Source organism: Giraffa tippelskirchi, chromosome 1 (assembly GCF_054371585.1).
Source record: "Giraffa tippelskirchi isolate mGirTip1 chromosome 1, T2T-mGirTip1v1.2.pri, whole genome shotgun sequence".
NCBI classification, from domain to species: Eukaryota; Metazoa; Chordata; class Mammalia; order Artiodactyla; family Giraffidae; genus Giraffa; species Giraffa tippelskirchi.
Genome location: NC_137275.1, coordinates 94,086,131 through 94,103,122, shown reverse-complemented (window position 1 = coordinate 94,103,122; position 16,992 = coordinate 94,086,131). Strand labels below are relative to the sequence as shown.

The 16,992-nt window shown below is 38.4% G+C and overlaps 1 protein-coding gene across 1 annotated transcript; it reads right to left on the bottom strand.

Annotated features, from left to right (window-relative positions):
* Positions 1–3,903: 3,903 nt before the first annotated feature.
* RRH (retinal pigment epithelium-derived rhodopsin homolog) lies at positions 3,904–16,969 on the bottom strand. The gene is made up of 7 exons (XM_081560756.1): positions 16,864–16,969; positions 11,533–11,723; positions 9,707–9,806; positions 9,018–9,171; positions 7,946–8,114; positions 5,738–5,916; positions 3,904–4,272 (listed from the first exon to the last, which is right to left on the bottom strand). Exons 1-7 carry the CDS (start codon positions 16,967–16,969, stop codon positions 4,158–4,160), a joined length of 1,014 nt encoding a protein of 337 aa, XP_081416882.1. The 3' UTR covers positions 3,904–4,157.
* Positions 16,970–16,992: the final 23 nt, after the last annotated feature.

Below are 16,992 nucleotides of genomic sequence, written 5' to 3'. Positions count from 1 at the left end.
ATTGGCAGATTATAGCAGTTTACCAATCCAAACATACGGATAGTTGTATATATTTGGATTAGTGTCCTGATTTTATTTGCAGTCAAAGGTGCTAAAGAAACAGCTTACAAAAATAAATACATAAGAAAACACAATATGCAAAGATACACAGCCTCACTAGCAGTTAAAGAAATGTGAAATGAAATGAATGTTAAAGTACATAGCTTTTAGTTTTAAAAAACTGATACAGCGCTATTAGCAGGACTATAATGGGAAAAGTGAACTTATTCACTGCCAGTGGCCGTGTAAATTAGTTCAGTCTTTCCAGAGAGCAAGCTCACAACAATAATACTGCTTCTATATTTTTATCCAGTAATTCTGAGGAAACACTCAGATAGAATAATTTCTCCTTGCCTTCAACACACAAAAAGTATTTGTACTAAAATATTCCCAGTGGTTCATCCACAGCTCTATTCCCAGTGGTTCATTCATAATTCTTGTGTTGTGGAATATTTCAACAATTTAAATATCCATTATTGGTCCACAATTAGTACAGAACAGACTAGGTCAGATGACCTGGGAATATATTGGGCCACACGTAATGGAAATTCTTAGCTTAAACACTTGCTCATGACCTTATTAATGTTACTAGCTATATTATTTGTATTCAGTCTGTTTTACCAGATTATTGTTTCCTGCATTACCAGATGTATGCCTGAGCCTCAGATAAAAGTAATGACTTGAGAACTTAAAACAATTGACCAAATATATAATTCTATAATAAGATCAAGGATTGTAACAGTGGAAGTCTATATAAGGGGATAACCAACAAGAGGGAACAGTTCCTGGACCATAACAGACTGGTAAGACAGGTAGCTCAGACACTTTTGGTTGTTGTTAATGGGGCCTAGTCCAGGAACAGCAAACCGAGCGGCCTATCAACAAAATCCCTGCCTGACCTGGGAATGAGCATTCCTAGCACTGCAGGGCAAATGAGTCACAAAATCCTTCTCTAAACTTGGTCAAAATTATTACCCAAACAAGGGGATTATAAAATAAATAACGTTGCCCACTATCCAGTTCTACAAGAATCAAATCATTAGCCACAGTAGTCACTGACCTACAATACATACTGAAAGGAATTCAGGGTGAAAATCAGGATGAGGCACTTTTTGCTCTAGGGAAACTGGCAGAACTGACCCTCAGATGGTTATACATTTTAAGGAGAAAATTTTATGAACCCAGTTTCTTGCATCTTTCCATACTTAAAAGAGCACTAAAAACATTAGCTAAGATATCTATTCCTCGAAAAAGCTGTAACTTTTTACCAAGATATGTTCTTGATTGCACATATATACTGGCCTCCCCATTCACCTTTCTGGAACAGTCCTCAGAGCTTTCAGAAAGACTGTCTCTTGGGTTATAATCTTGAGGCTGGCTTGAATAAAATTTCCTATTCCTTTCTTACACTATTGATTAATTTTTTCATCAACAAAACAAGATAGGAAAAAAAGAACAAACATACAGAAACCCCCACTCTGATTAAACTTAATTCTAATGTCAAATATATGGAAATACATACACACAAAAATAGTAATTAAAAAAGCAGAACACATATTAATATGGCATTGACTGACATGTGATTTAAAAACAATAGTTCTTAATATTCATTTTATTATTTCTGTTAAACAGTAGGTGAATAATCGCACTAAAATTTGAAAATTGTGAAATGCTGACAGTTTCCCATTCTAGCTGGAAATAGATTCCAACAACTTATTTCAGTAATTATTTATTAAAGACTGCTGCTGCTGCTGCTAAGTCGCTCAGTCGTGTCCGACTCTGTGCGACCCCATAGACAGGAGCCCACCAGGCTCCCCCGTCCCTGGGATTCTCCAGGCAAAAATACTGGAGTGGGTTGCCATTTCCTTCTCCAATGCATGAAAGTGAAAAGTGAAAGGGAAGTCACTCAGTCGTAGCGATCCCATGGACTGCAGCCTACCAGGCTCCTCCATCCATGGGATTTTCCAGGCAAGAGTACTGGAGTGGGTTGCCATTGCCTTCTCTGTATTAAAGACTATTAACCATTATTTGTTGTTGTTGTTTTTTAGTTGCTAAGTCGTGTCCAACTCTTTGGCGACCCCATGGACTATACCCCAAGGCCCCTCTGTCTGTGGAATTTCCCAGGATACTGGAGTGAGTTGCCATTTCCTTCTCCAGGGGATCTTCCTGACCCAGAGATTGAACCCATAACTCCTGAATTGGCAAGCAGATTCTTTACCACTAAGCAACTAGGGAAGCCCATTAACTATTATTGAGTTCAGTTCAGTTCAGTCGCTCAGTCATGTCCAACACTTTGCGACCCCGTGAACCGTAGCACACCAGGCCTCCCTGTCCATCACCAACTCCCAGAGCCTACCCAAACTCATGTCCAGTGAGTCGGTGATGCCATCCAGCCATCTCATCCTCTGTTGTCCCCTTCTCCTCCTGCCCTCAATCTTTCCCAGCATCAGGGTCTTTTCAAATGAGTCAGCCCTTCGCATCAGGTGGCCAAAGTACTGGAGTTTCAGCTTCAGCATCAGTCCTTCCAATGAACACCCAGGACTGATTTCCTTTAAGATGGACTGGTTGGATCTCCTTGCAGTCCAAGGGACTCTCAAGAGTCTTCTCCAACACCACAGTTCAAAAGCATCAATTCTTCAGTGCTCAGTTTTCTTGATAGTCCAACTCTCACATCCATACATGACTACTGGAAAAACCATAGCCTTGACTAGATGGATCTTTGTTGACAAAGTAATGTCTCTGCTTTTTAATATGCTGTCTAGGTTGGTCATAACTTTCCTTCCAAGGAGTAAGAGTCTTTTAATTTCATGGCTACAATCACCATCTGCAGTGATTTTGGAGCCAATGTTTCCACTGTTTTCCCATCTATTTGCCATGAAGTGATGGGACCGGATGCCATGATCTTAGTTTTTTGAATGTTGAGCTTTAAGCCAACTTTTTCACTCTCCTCTTTCATCAAGAGGCTTTTTAGTTCTTCTTCACTTTCTGCCATAAGGGTGGTGTCATCTGCATATCTGAGGTTACTGATATTCTCCTGGCAATCTTGATTCCAGCTTGTGCTTCTTCCAGCCGTGTTTTTCATGAAGTACTCTGCATATAAGTTAAATAAGCAGGGTGACAATATACAGCCTTAACGTACTCCTTTTCCTATTTGGAATCAGTCTGTTGTTCCATGTCCAGTTCTAACTGTTGCTTCCTGACCTGCATACAAGTTTATCAAACGGCAAGTCAGGTGGTCTGGTATTTCCATCTCTTTCAGAATTTTCCAGTTTATTGTGATCCACACAGTCAAAGGCTTTGGCATAGTCAACAATCAGAAATAGATGTTTTTCTGGAACTCTCTTGCTTTTTTGATGATAATGACTATTACTATTAATTTATTCTAACATTAAAATTACAGGGAGGCCTGGTGTGCTGCAGTTCATAGGGTTGCAAAGAGTCGGACACAACTGAGCAACTGAACTGAACTGAACATTAAAATAGCAGTTGCTTCTGATCTAGTGGAAGAACCAGGGAAGACACCAGGTCACTGATACACTGTAATATATACCATGACAGGGAGAAAGAGACGGAGCAGGCACTGGCACCCTACTCCAGTACTCTTGCCTGGAAAATCCCAATAGACGGAGGAGCCTGGTGGGCTGCAGTCCATGGGGACGCGAGGGGTCGGACACGACTGAGCGACTTCGCTTTCACTTTTCACTTTCATGCACTGGAGAAGGAAATGGCAACCCACTCCAGTGTTCTTGCCTGGAGAATCTCAGGGACGGCGGAGCCTGGTGGGCTGCTGTCTATGGGGTCGCACAGAGTCGGACACTACTGAAGCGACTTAGCATTTAGCAGGGAGAAAGAGAAGAGGCCTTAATCTCATGTGTCTCTATTTATCAAACTAGATGAGTAATACATTTACATACAAGGAAATAGTGAAACATTCCCAATGGTAGCCAGTGCACAAATAGAACTAACTATAAACTACACTTGAGAAATTTATAGTCTATTAAGACAATATTCTATGTCTGTATTTGATTGAAATGAGCTCACATTTAAAATGAAATTAAACGACTATAAAAAAAAAAAGTAAAGAAAATGTTTTGATAAATGTGTGAGTTCCTCTTATTTCAGACTTTTCCAGAAGTCAGTGGGTTTTGAGGTATATCCATTGGTAAAATACTCGTCACAGGCATTGCTTGGGTAGTCTGACATTTGAACATGGCAAGCATCGCCCTTCGAAACCTATAATAAAAAAGGGAAAATCTGGCATTATCCCATGATGACTTGGAATGTTTAAAGAACTTTCAAATATGACTGAGATGCCACTACTGCCAATTAGCATCTCCAAATAAATTTCTACTTCCAACTTTAACATATCCTATTGAGACCCTTTATAAATGTATTATAAAGTATACAGTACAATTAAAGACCAATTTTGCACCACTGATTGTAAACATTGAAGATATTTAATAAAAATCAATAACTATGTCTAAGATGACACTTCTAATGTCAGTTGCAAGGAATCATTTACTTGAACTAAGGATGGGTATTTCAGACATTTGCTCTAATGAGCAAAGGCCAGTTTAATGCCTGACCTTTCCGAAAGAACTATCAATAGACTCTAAATTTAAGATGTGTTCTTTATTCTTCTTATGTGGTCTGTTTGATCTTAAAAGTTTTTATGTTTCTTCATATACCTACGGCTAAAGTTGCTTTCCCAAACATGTGCATAAATATATAAGCTTAATAGAAGCAGCACTGGCAATCCAGGATCAAATTATCATTACTTCACATCTGGTCAAATATTTAAGCACACTAGATTGGTTCAATCCACCTTTAAGCAGTAACAGGAAATGAAGTAGTCTAAGCTGCCCTACCCGGAGGCTCAAGGATAAAGAAACTGCCTGCAATGCAGGAGACTCAGCAGGAACCTCAGGTTCAATCCCTGGGTCAGGAAGATCCCCTGGAGAAGGAAATGGCAACCCACTCCAGTATTCTTGCCTGGAAATCCCGTGGACAGCCCATGGAGTAGCAAAAGGGTCAGACACGACTTAACGACTAAATGACAAAAGCTGCACTGAGGAGGCAGGAAAGAAATCCTTGCTCAGAGGCTCAACAAAAGGGGAAAAGGAAGATTCTCCATTATCGTCAGTGACTACACAATCCTGAAGCCTGTTGTGTTAACAACGAATTTTTCTCTAGCATCTGAATGATATGTCTTCCTTCTAGTAAATATACAGTTATGTTACCCACGTAGGGAACTCAACTGGCCTTGCTTTGTCCACTTTCCAGTAATAGAATCACTCTTTTCTTTGTAAAACTGATTACATGTATTTTGAATAGAGTAACCATAGGAACCAAGCTGAGCTCACTAACAACCTTCCAGGGTCATTGCTGCCAGAGGGCCATCAAAGATGAAACTTGCATTTGGGGATGCTTAGCTGGTGGAACTTGGTCTTGAATTACCCATGATCATCTCACCTCTATGTGGGAAGAGTCTGTCCAGAACTGGAGTCCTAGACATTTCAGGTCCTGAATGCTTCTGCAGTGCAGTTCCATGAACCAAATAACTCTTAATTTCATCTGAAGTGAGTTTCTGTCATTTACCTCCCCCCAAAATTTAGAACATTATCCACTGCCTTTCTAACATTCTTTCTGTAGACACTTTTTTTTTTTTAAGTTGAGAAGCATTTTAGACATGACTTACTTTTTATTAGCAATCACATAAATACAAGGATTGTAGAATGTAGAAGATTTTGCAAACAGAGGAGCTATGATGGCCATTGAGGGAGGAATCTTCTTTGGGTCACCAAAAGATGCCCATAAGCACACGATGGAATAAGGGGACCACGCCACCAGAAACATGAGTATCATTATCACAGACATCTGTAAAAGAAATCAGTATTCACCAAGCCCAGTAACTAAAATATCAAAATAGCTAGCATATCTAAAACTGCATAAAAAATTATCTGGATTGGAACTTGAATAAGTTTATGATGTTGATGACATAGAGGAAACACTGAAATTTTCCCCTCATTGTACTCTGCTAATGCACCTAAAGTCAGCTATGATAACTGGAGCTTGTGTAATGGATGGACTGGTTCATGAATATAAAGAATGCCCTCTTTCTGTTGGTGAGCTGAGGAGAATACAGCTGGATTTATCTTTTTGGGTTACTGAGCTTTTCAGTGCTTGCTTAAATTTTACAACCCAGGCTTGAGCGTCTCCTCACCCAATCTCAGCCCTGGACATGGTTGAGGAAATCTCTAAGAAAGTAGAAACCAAGACAAACAAACAAAACTCCAAAGAGGTAGGAGAGAATATTTAAGAAAATTAAAAGATAAATCCAGGAGATTAAATACCCAAATAAAAAGAGTTCCAGGAAAAGAGAACAGAGAAAATAAAAAGGGAAGTCAAATTCACGAGAGAAGTAATACAAGGAAGCTCCCAGAAGGGGAAATCTGAGCCTTGACATTGAAAGCACTCACCCAGTATCCAGCACATGGGTGAATAAAGAGCTATACCAAGGCACATCAGCATCACATCTCAGAGAGAAAACTGGAGACACAGAGAAAATCACAAGCTTCCAGAGAGAACACAGACCACCAGTAAACTGTCAGTCTTCTCAACAGCAACACCTAAAACTGAGAGACTATACAGTAATGCTTTCAAAAATCTCTGAAAATCATTTTTCTACTTTGAATTCTATGCCAAGTGAACAATCAATCAAATATAATAGGAGCATTAAGACATTTTCAGGCTGGCCAAATTTTAAAAATTTTACTTTCCTGCAACGTTCTCAGGAGTCTGTTAGGGGATGTGTTCCACCAACTGTGAGAAAATCAACCAAAAAAAAAAAGAAGACATGCAATCCAGAAAACAGGTGATCTGATCCAGGAGACAGGCCAAAGGCATTCTCAGCTTGTGATAAAGGAGATGTGGGGATACTGGCTTTCTAGGTAGTCATCTTAAAGAAGAGCCAATGTAATCTGGAGCAAGAGATCTGGGAGTGTCAGGAGGTAACTCCAACAAAAGGATAAAGTCAAGTTAGTCTCTGATGCATATGAAAATACTAAGAGGAAACTGAAACTTCTGATAGATTATTTAGAGATGAATTAGGGACAGGTGCATAGGACACTCAGGCTTCCCTGGTGGCTCATATAGTAAAGAATCTGCCTGCAATGCAGGAGACCTAGGTTCAATCCCTGAGTTGGAAAGATCACCCTGGAGAAGGAAATGGTTACCAACTCTAGTATTCTTGCCTGGAGAATTCCATGGACAGAGGAGCCTGGTGGGCTACAGTCCATAGGGTCACAAAGAGCTGGACACGACTGAGTGACTAATGCTTCCACTTTCCAAAATCACTTCATTTTCACACAGAACAGTCAGGAAACAAAGCTACAGAGAGATGGGAGTGGAGGGGGAGAAGAGAGGGAGAGAAGAAGAGAAAGGGAGAGAAATGGACAGAAGATAAGAAAGCAAAAGAAAAGAAATGAACTGTTAACTCCAAAGGGGGAATAGTTGTATAAAAAAAGAAATATAAACCATATAGCCTTACAGAGATCTGCAATAAATGAAATTTAGAGAATCACAATAATGTAAAATTGACTCTTCTTTTAGCCAAATATTAACATTTTATTGACAAGATGAGAGAGAGATATTGGTGGGGAGAAGGAAAAGATGGTGGTATAAGAGAAATTCTCTTTGTCCATAGTAGGAAATCAAGAAGTAGCAGCAAACAAAAATACCTGAAACAGCAGATGAGTACATTGTTTAGAAATATGGAGGCCAACACTAGAAAAAAAGAGCCCAAAAATAAGAATCGGGAGCTGGGGAGAAATGGGTACAGGGTCAAGGAACCATGTCCATGTAGAAGCTTGATTACAAAACTTTTTTAAGGATTTTAATGCCTTACCTTTGTTACATCTACCTGATCTGACCAATCTCTGTTGAGGTACTCAGGGCAGTTATTAGTACCATGATGTTTAATGGATTGAGTGACATGGTAATAACAGTAAAACATCACTGTCAAGGGCACGATAAAATTTATCACAACTACCATCATGGTGTAAGAAACAAAAGACCTGAAAGTAAGAAAAGGAAATAATTAAATCATGACATTAAATCACTACTCATCTAATGTATTATTAAATAGGGGAAGGGAAACAGAATAATTACCAGAAGTAATATCAGCATTGTCTAGTATTAGTAACAGCTTAGGAGGTACATTTGACTTTTAGTTCATTCGGACTAGGGATTGGCAAACTATTACCTGTGGGCAAATCCAGTCTGTCGCCTATTTTTGTAAATAAAATTTTATTGGAACCACATTCATTTCCTTACTGCCTATGGCTGCTTCCACAGGCAGAGTTGAATAGTTGCAGTGGAGACAGCCTTGCCTGTAAAGTCTAAAATATTTATTTTTTAACCCTGTACAGAAAAATGTTTAGACTTAGATTTAGTTTGAGAGAAATTTTCTGTTTACTTTTCTGAGTAATCTTTCACTTCCTTTAATGAACTAAATTACCTTCTTTTCCTTAGTAAACATAGAAGAGCATCACTGATGAGTAAGCAATCCTTGCAGTGACTGTGCTTTTGCTGTGTAATTCTCAGAAGATGCTTTATCACCAGAAAAGAAAGCCTGGACTTTCTCCAGAACTGCACACTGTCTAACTCCACCAACACTCCTTTCCCCCTCAGGTCCCACCTCTAAGGTGCAGCTATCAGAAGGATGCTCTGTATCCCCTTTGCTGCCAAAGGATAGAGAGGCGGGAACAGAGCAGGGAGACAAAGGGATGCCCTGTCCTTGCAAATTAACATAATTCACGTTTCTCAATTCGTCTCTAGTCAGAATCACATTATCTAAACCAAGGAAACCCTTTGCCACACTCTATATGAGAAACATTAGATCTGAGGTTAAATTTGAAATAGTGAAAACATGTCTGCATTAGAAGCTTTTAATTATAAACTGTATACACGTTTCTTACACATCATTTTTCCGCCAGTTTATGGTACAGGTGGCCCCAGTAGGATCTGGGGCATAACTAGCCCACCCAATGATAGGCATCAAAGCCCAAAACAGGCCATTGGTCCAGGCCCCCAGAATCATGCTGATGTAAGTGTTGGTGGTCATTCTTCTTCCTATTAACAAATACATGGAATATTAAATCATTTCCCAATGATGTGATTCATATCTTCATCTTGTTTTAACTGATTATTCAAAATTATCACCAAGTAGATTCTTTACAGAGCTCTTTAGTTCACACAAAACCTATGAATTCATATTCTGGGAAAAAAATAACATTTAAGCTGAAACTTAAATGATAAAATGATGTATCAGAGGATAGACAGGGAGAAACACTAGGGAAATAGCATTTAAAAAGACCCCCAATTGGGAAAGGGTTTCGCCAGTACCCTGAAGTGACAAGATCCCAGGCTATGCTGCAAAGGTAGTCAAGGGTCAGAACACGTAGGGTCTTGGAGGCCATGTTATGAAATTTGAATTTTATTCTAGGTATAATAGAAAACCACTGAAACTTCCAATCAAGGATTATCAGAGAAAGAAGACTGATCATGTCACAAGTCATTACGTTTATTAATACATTTTGAAGTGAAGGTGTGACAAGCAGAACTTAGGCAAATGGGTTCATTGAAAAAGCTGAGAAAAGTGCTGTACCTGAATCAGGATGGCAGATGGTCAGGTATCGATCCACGGCCACGACCATGAGCAATCCAATACTTGCCATTCCAAAAAAAATATTCAACCCAGCATAAATCTGAAAATCAAAATTAGAACGATTCCACCATTCTACACACCCTCCCAAGAGACATTTATACTTTTATCCCATTGCTAAAATACATTTTAAATACGTTGAACAGTAAATAAATACATTGAGTGTTTTCTATTTTGTGTGTGTGTTCAGTTGCTCAGTCGTGTCCAACTCTTTGCATCCTGACTCCTCTGTCCATGGATTTCACAGGCAAGAGTACTAGAGTGGGTTGCAGTTCCTCCTCCAGGGAATCTTCACAACCCAGGGATCGCACCTGCATTGCCTGTACTGTAGGCAGATTCTTTACCACTGAGACACCAGGGAAGCCCCATTTTCTATTTTACTAATGTTAAAATACATCATCTATTGTCAAATTGTAAGTGGCTTAATAAAGGTACTTATAGAAAACATTCTGGGACTTCAGTAAGTAAAATAAGCTTTTTTAAAAAAGCTAAGACTTAAAGTAAAACTTCTATACATACTCTACAGAGGGCAAAAACAAATCATAAATCAAGCGCAGTGCACATCACCAACAAAAGACTGGTATTCAGAAAACAGACAATTCACTAAAGGGAAAAGACAAACAGAAAAATGGGCTGTTCACACAAGAGGAAACCAGAGTGTCTATGACATAAGATGTACAATCACATTAAATATTGAAAGAAATGCAAATCATAAGATACTATTTTACATCCATCATAACACTACAAATTTAAAAGTCTGACAATCCCAAGCACTGGTGAAAATGTGGATCAACAGAAGTTCTCATAATTGGCACAGCCATTTTGAAGAATAACTTGGCCACACCTGATAAAGTTGAAGTTGTGTTATCTACAACCAAACCATTCCTCTGCTAGTAATGTAGCTAAAGAAACTCTCATATACTGCAGAAAGAGACATGTATGAGAACATTTATTGAAGCCTTGTTTGTGATTTTAAAAAATTGGGAACAGATAATTCCCTGGCGGTCCAGTGGTTAGGACTCTGCACTTTCATTGCCAGGGCCCTGGGTTCCATCCCAGGTTGGGGAACTAAGATCCCACAAGCCGTGAAGCACAACCAAAAACAAAAAGCAAGAAGCCCCAAACAACCTGAAGGTCATATTGCGAAACATCAAGATTTGACAAAACCTGTTGATGCATAAACGTGTATTCACTATTCTGTACCATTTTCATTTTATTCTCTACAGTTATATAGTTTAAAACAGCAAACAGTTCTAAAAAATTGGGCCAAAAGTCATTACTGCAAACTATATTAATTTATTTTCTTGTCAGTAAAAATTATAGTAGATATATTTATCAGCAATTCTCACAAAGAACTTACCACAGGAAAAAATCAACAACATGTAGTTTAACTGTATCACTTAGACATTATGACATAGACATTAAATATTTTATTGTTTCAAATGAAAGCAGAGTATTTCCTCTTGAATTTGCAATATGCACGTTTTTATTTGAATATGGAAATGTTCCCTTTTCTTCTCTAGCTGATTTCTAATTTTTTGCTAGTTTAATTTTTTCCTTTAGGTTGGGGAAATTTTGAAAATATAATGATGGCTACTGCTTTCATTTCTCTTATTAAAGAATTTATTTCCCAGTCGCTCCTGAAGCTGTTTTCAATAAGAGCACCATATCTATTATGCTACATAAAACGATTTGATTTTGTAAAGACACTTAAACTTACAAGTTCTTAATCTAGTTCATTTTGCTTTGATTATAAGGATCTCTGATACCTGACATCCTGCATATCCAAACTTCCAGCTTCCATGCAGATCTGAAGCAGCAGACATGGGGTAGCCAACGCTACTAACCCCTATATCAGTAACAGCCAGGTTGATGATAATGGCATTTGTGGGTGTTCGAAGTTCCTTGAACTTAATGAAGATGCCTAGAACGATTATGTTGCTGAGGATACTTATCATACCTGAGAACATAAAAAAAAAAAAATCACATACTTCCCTTAATTTGAATGTGCAAAAGTAAGATAAAAATATTTAAATTCCTTCAGAAACAAAGCAAATTCACAAATCGGTTTTGGCTCATTTACTGGAAGAGCTCCAGCTATTCTTCAAACTAGTTGCAATATTTTCACGGCCCTCTTGTGAAAACAGAAATATAAAAATAAAGTCACAAAGAATGTGCCACTTGTATAAACAAGCACCAAAGGCTGGCATTTAACAACATCACTATTGATCACTCTGTCCTTGAAGTGACTCCCATGATACCACCAATGCGGATTTTTAGGATACATATATTTATATGTGTGTGTGTGGGTGTGTATGACCATATGGTCTCCTTTGGCAGCTTAATTTCCTCTCCTCCTTCCGGAAGATGGAGGTTCTTCTTTCTCTATTGTTTCTCAGGCCTAGCTATCATTCTATCCTAACAGCACTTCTGTCACTTTTTATTCCTGAAATATGCTCCAGTCCCTCATCCCTTTTCATACAACTCATTGCCATTGAACATTTATTAAGCATCTACAGTATGTAAGATCATATGACTTTCAATATTACTTAAAACTTAACATGTTCAAATCTGATTACACACACACATACACATACATCCCAAATAAGAATGCACACAACAAGGTTTGGCTAGCTAGAGAGGAAGTCAAGCTGGCTCTCGGATCCACTGAGAAACCTCACAGGCCACATCACCCTAGTGAGGTTTCCACAGTCTGGGATCTGACTCTTAGCCCTGCAGGTCCAGAGACTCAGTGTTGTCAGTGCCCCAGAATTGGCTGGATTCAGGTAGACTGATGACTGAAATTCTTAATCTGAATGCCAATGTATTAATTTACAATGAGAAATATTGTTGAGTAGACTGGATGTGAATGTTAGCCTGTTTAACACCCCCATCTGATGAATAAATTTCCCATCAGCCAGATGTAAGCCATACTAGGTCCTAACACCTGAGAGAGGGTGGAGCCATTACCAGACTCCTAGGGGCTAGAGGAGAGGTAAAGGACAAAAGGAATAGAGGGTGTTCACCATCATGAAGAGAACTCTGGTGAGCAGACCCAGCTATTGCCAGAGAGAGGGAAGGTTTCCAAGTACCAACACACAAAGGTATCAGCTAAGGAAGAACTTCTATTATATTTGGCACCTTGGTCAAAACTTCTGTTCAACATCCTGTTATACTAATCTTCCAGGTTCCTGTTCTTTTCCTCCTGCATGCTGCTGGCAGAATACGCGTGCTACAGCATAGAATTAACCAAGGCTCTTCTCAGTTTACTCCCCAACGTCTGTGGGATACAAGTGCACATGTCCCAGCCTGATAGCCCAGTCTCTGCTTCAAACTCTTTTTACCTTCTCTAAGCAAATGTTCACACTTGTCAAATAAGCCCTCCATCTAGTTATCTATCAGATACACCAGGCGTGTGGTAAATTTCAACTCTCATTTCTCCCACTTGGAACACCCTATTCCTTTACCTATCCAAATGCTACCCACCCTTCAAAATTCTGTTCAAGCCTGATTCTGCCCTCAAAGTCTTCTCTTCCTCATAGCATCCTCTCATCACTAATCAATTTTCAAAGTACTTGTCTATATTATATTTCATCTTATGTGATGCTATATTATTTAACTCATATATTCCTAATCTTCCTGTGTAAATTACAGGCTTCTAATGACTTCTATGTTGAGTATGTGACATACAACAGATTTATTTAATAAACAGACAACTAAAACTCATATTGCTTAATATCTATTATTCCTGCAAGCATAATTAAAATACAATGATATCAAATTCTATGATTCTTTGGCTCATTATTTTTGCATCCAGTATTGTAGCTCCAAAAAGTTTAGTAAACTGAAGAATCTTTCTGGTTAGTTACAGACGTGTTGATTTTTTAAATGTCAGATAAAAACACAGTGTAGTAAATTTGTTGCCTACCAAGTATGCAACTAGAATAAAGTAATTGTACTTATGGGGTAGTTTTAGATATAATGTGGGGAATGAGGTAAACAGTTTAGTCCTTTTCTTTATTTTTTCTGCAGCTGTCTCAAGCACTCTGCTCTATTTCCTAGCTGCGAAAGTGTCAGTTGCTCAGTCGTGCCTGACTTTGAGACCCCATGGACTATAGTCCATCAGGCTCCTCTCTCCATGGGATTCTCCAGGCAGGAATACTGGAGTGGGTAGCCATTCCCTTCCCCAGGGAAATCTTCCTGACCCAGGGATCGAACCCACATCTCCTACACAGCAGGCAGATTCTTTATTGACTGAGCAACCATGGAAACCCATGTTTTCTAATGAGTAGACAACAGATTATTTAGTAGTTAGGTCTAAGTTCACTTAATTGGGGATTTCCCTGGTGGCTCAGAGGTAGAGAATCTGCCTGCAATACAGGAGACATGGGTTTGACTCCTGGGTTGGGAAGATCCCCTGGAGAAGGGCATGGCAACCCACTCGAGTATTCTTGCCTGGAGAACTCCATTGACAGAGCACCCTGGTGGGCTACAGTCCACGGAGTCAGATACGACTGAGCAATTAACACACTTTCACTTAATTTCCCTTTGGCTTCTGTGGCTCTTCTCCAATCTCTTCAGGAGATCCTTCTCAATGTACTTCCTGGTCTTTCTTTCTTCATCTCTACCTTGTTAAACATATGCATTGTCCAAGTTTCTGTCCTAACCTCTTTCTTTTCACATTCAACATACACTCAGTGAATTCAGAGTCCAGGCTATATGCTGATACTTTCCAGATCAATCTCATAAAATTCAAACCCATGTGTCCAGCTTTTTATGGGACTTCTCTCAAACTGAACCCAGAGATTTTCATTCCTTCCCCAAACATGTTCTTCTCCAGGTGTGAATATCTTCACCATTTATTCAGTGGCCCAAAAAAAGAAACCGAGTTGTCATCTTTGATGCTCCCTCACCTTCTCCCCCAGTCTCCACATCCAACCACCATGGATTCTAAATTCTAGCTCTTTCTATCTCCATTGCCACTACTTCCTCCTCATTAGTCTTCTTAACCTTTACCATACCTCCTTCCTAGGGTGCCTCCTACCTGGTCTGTTAGCTACAGCATATATCTAAAACACAAATTGGATCATGTCATTTAGTGGCCCCCTATTGCCTTCACAGCTTAGGTCCTTCATTAGCTGGTATGCAGTCATCCTCTCAGCCTAATATCTTCCCTTTATCCTATAATGCACCCATAGTGAATCTATTTCAGATCCTTAATTCACAATGCCCTCTTACCCCCAATATAAACTAGAAAAAGGGAGAGCTTAAATTGGTAAAAGTTTGTAAGAGCTAAAATCCAAAGAGAACTATTAAATTAAAAATGAAATTTAAAATGAAAAATAGGCTTTTTGTAACAGTAGCAAATGAAATAAATGCTTTGTTAAAGGTGGGGGCTTGGGGGCCCAAAGAACAATAAATATTTAAACAAAAGCATAATGAGGTAAGATATGCTCCCTTCAGTTCACCTGCTAAAAATACAACACATACACATTAAAACTGATCCTTGTGATTATACATGAGGGTTCTAGAGCCAAACAACCTGAGTTCAATACTGGTGTAGCTACTTAGTAGATGTGTGTGTTGGGAAAGTTACTTAAACTCTATCAGTATAAATGGAGAAAATAAAACAAATTCACTTACTGAATTAGTTTAAGGATGAATTATTCCGTACAGGTAAGTGCTTATAGCAGTGCTTGGTATATACCAAGTATTCAAATAATAACACTAGTAGTAGTGGTGGTGATGGTGGTTGTAGCAGTGGCAACAGTAGTAGTAGAGTCATCATTGTCATAGTAAGACTACTATTCTGTTATTGTTGTTACAAGAATAACAACAAGAGAGAACATTGTCTTAACAGGAAATTTTCTCTGCATGCTTCTTTTGTAACCAGATGAAAAAAGATAGCTTTTCTTGGTCATCTACTAAAAACTAATTAAACCAAAAGTTTGTATACAAAGTATTCCTATGTAGTTGTGATAAGGAGATTATCTTATTAAGTAGCATATTGTTTTCTCCTTTTTGTTGCAACACCAAAAAAAAAAAGAAAACAGAACTCACCCAGGGCTTATCATACAGAGGTATTCAAATGAAAAAGTTATTAGCATGTCACTAAAATTTACGAAAATTAACCGAGGAATCACAGTTTCTAGCAGAGAAGTGATACTCTAATTGTGAATAATGGGGAAATCAAGCAATTATAAAGAATAAACTGGGTATAGTAGGATTTGCTATGCTTTTGCTCTACTTTTGAATATACATGAAATTTTTCATGAGTCAATCCAAAAAATAATAAAAGAGTTACTTCTAAAATTCATTAGTATTTGCCCAACATACACTGTATATATCATTTAGGTATATTTGTGCATTATTTTTTTTTACTTTTCACAACAATCCCAAGTGGTAGCTCATTCTTATCCCCATTTTATCGATATGAAAATGGAAGAACAAAAAGATAAAGGAACTTGCTCACTGCTGCAAAGAGACTAAAAAATGAAAACCAAACTTCAGTTTTCCAATACAGCATTCAAAACCGAGCTCAATCGTCAAATTCTGTCCTCAATGATAATACAATCTGCTCTCTTTTTACAACTTATTTTCTTTCCAGGATCTTTCAATCTGAACTAGATTACACTACTGATGACAAAACTACAGAAAGTATGTACGAGAATAGTAAATGCCATAAAAATACATTTTTGCCACAGTGCACATTCTCCCCCAATAAAAATTTATTTGACAATAACCAAACATACAGATGATTATTTGTTTTCTAGAAAACTTTTCTCAGCCCCATCTCACTGCCTATCAAAATTCAAAATAACTTGTTAGATTAACCACCATTAACAATGTTTGCATTTATCCTTTCAGCTACATTCTCTTATTTGATCTTTACAGCCAGGAAGAAGAGCAAGTATTATCCTTATAATACACGAGCACAACAACCGAGAAAGGGTAAGTGACTTGCCGAGGTCGACCAACAGTACAGAATTTGAAACACTATCTCTGAACCCATGCTTCTTCTACTACCTTATGCTAAAAACCTCAGCTTTTCTTCACTCTTTCAAAAGCAAAATAACTGTTAATGGAGTAAACATCCATACCTGCAGTAATCAAGTAAGCTGCAACAATGTTGTGTTCAGTCTGTGAAAAGACAGAGCTATTTTCATTTTTAGAGTCTGAACTGTTGCCTAAATTATTCCTTAGCATTTTGGAATGAAGATATTGAGACA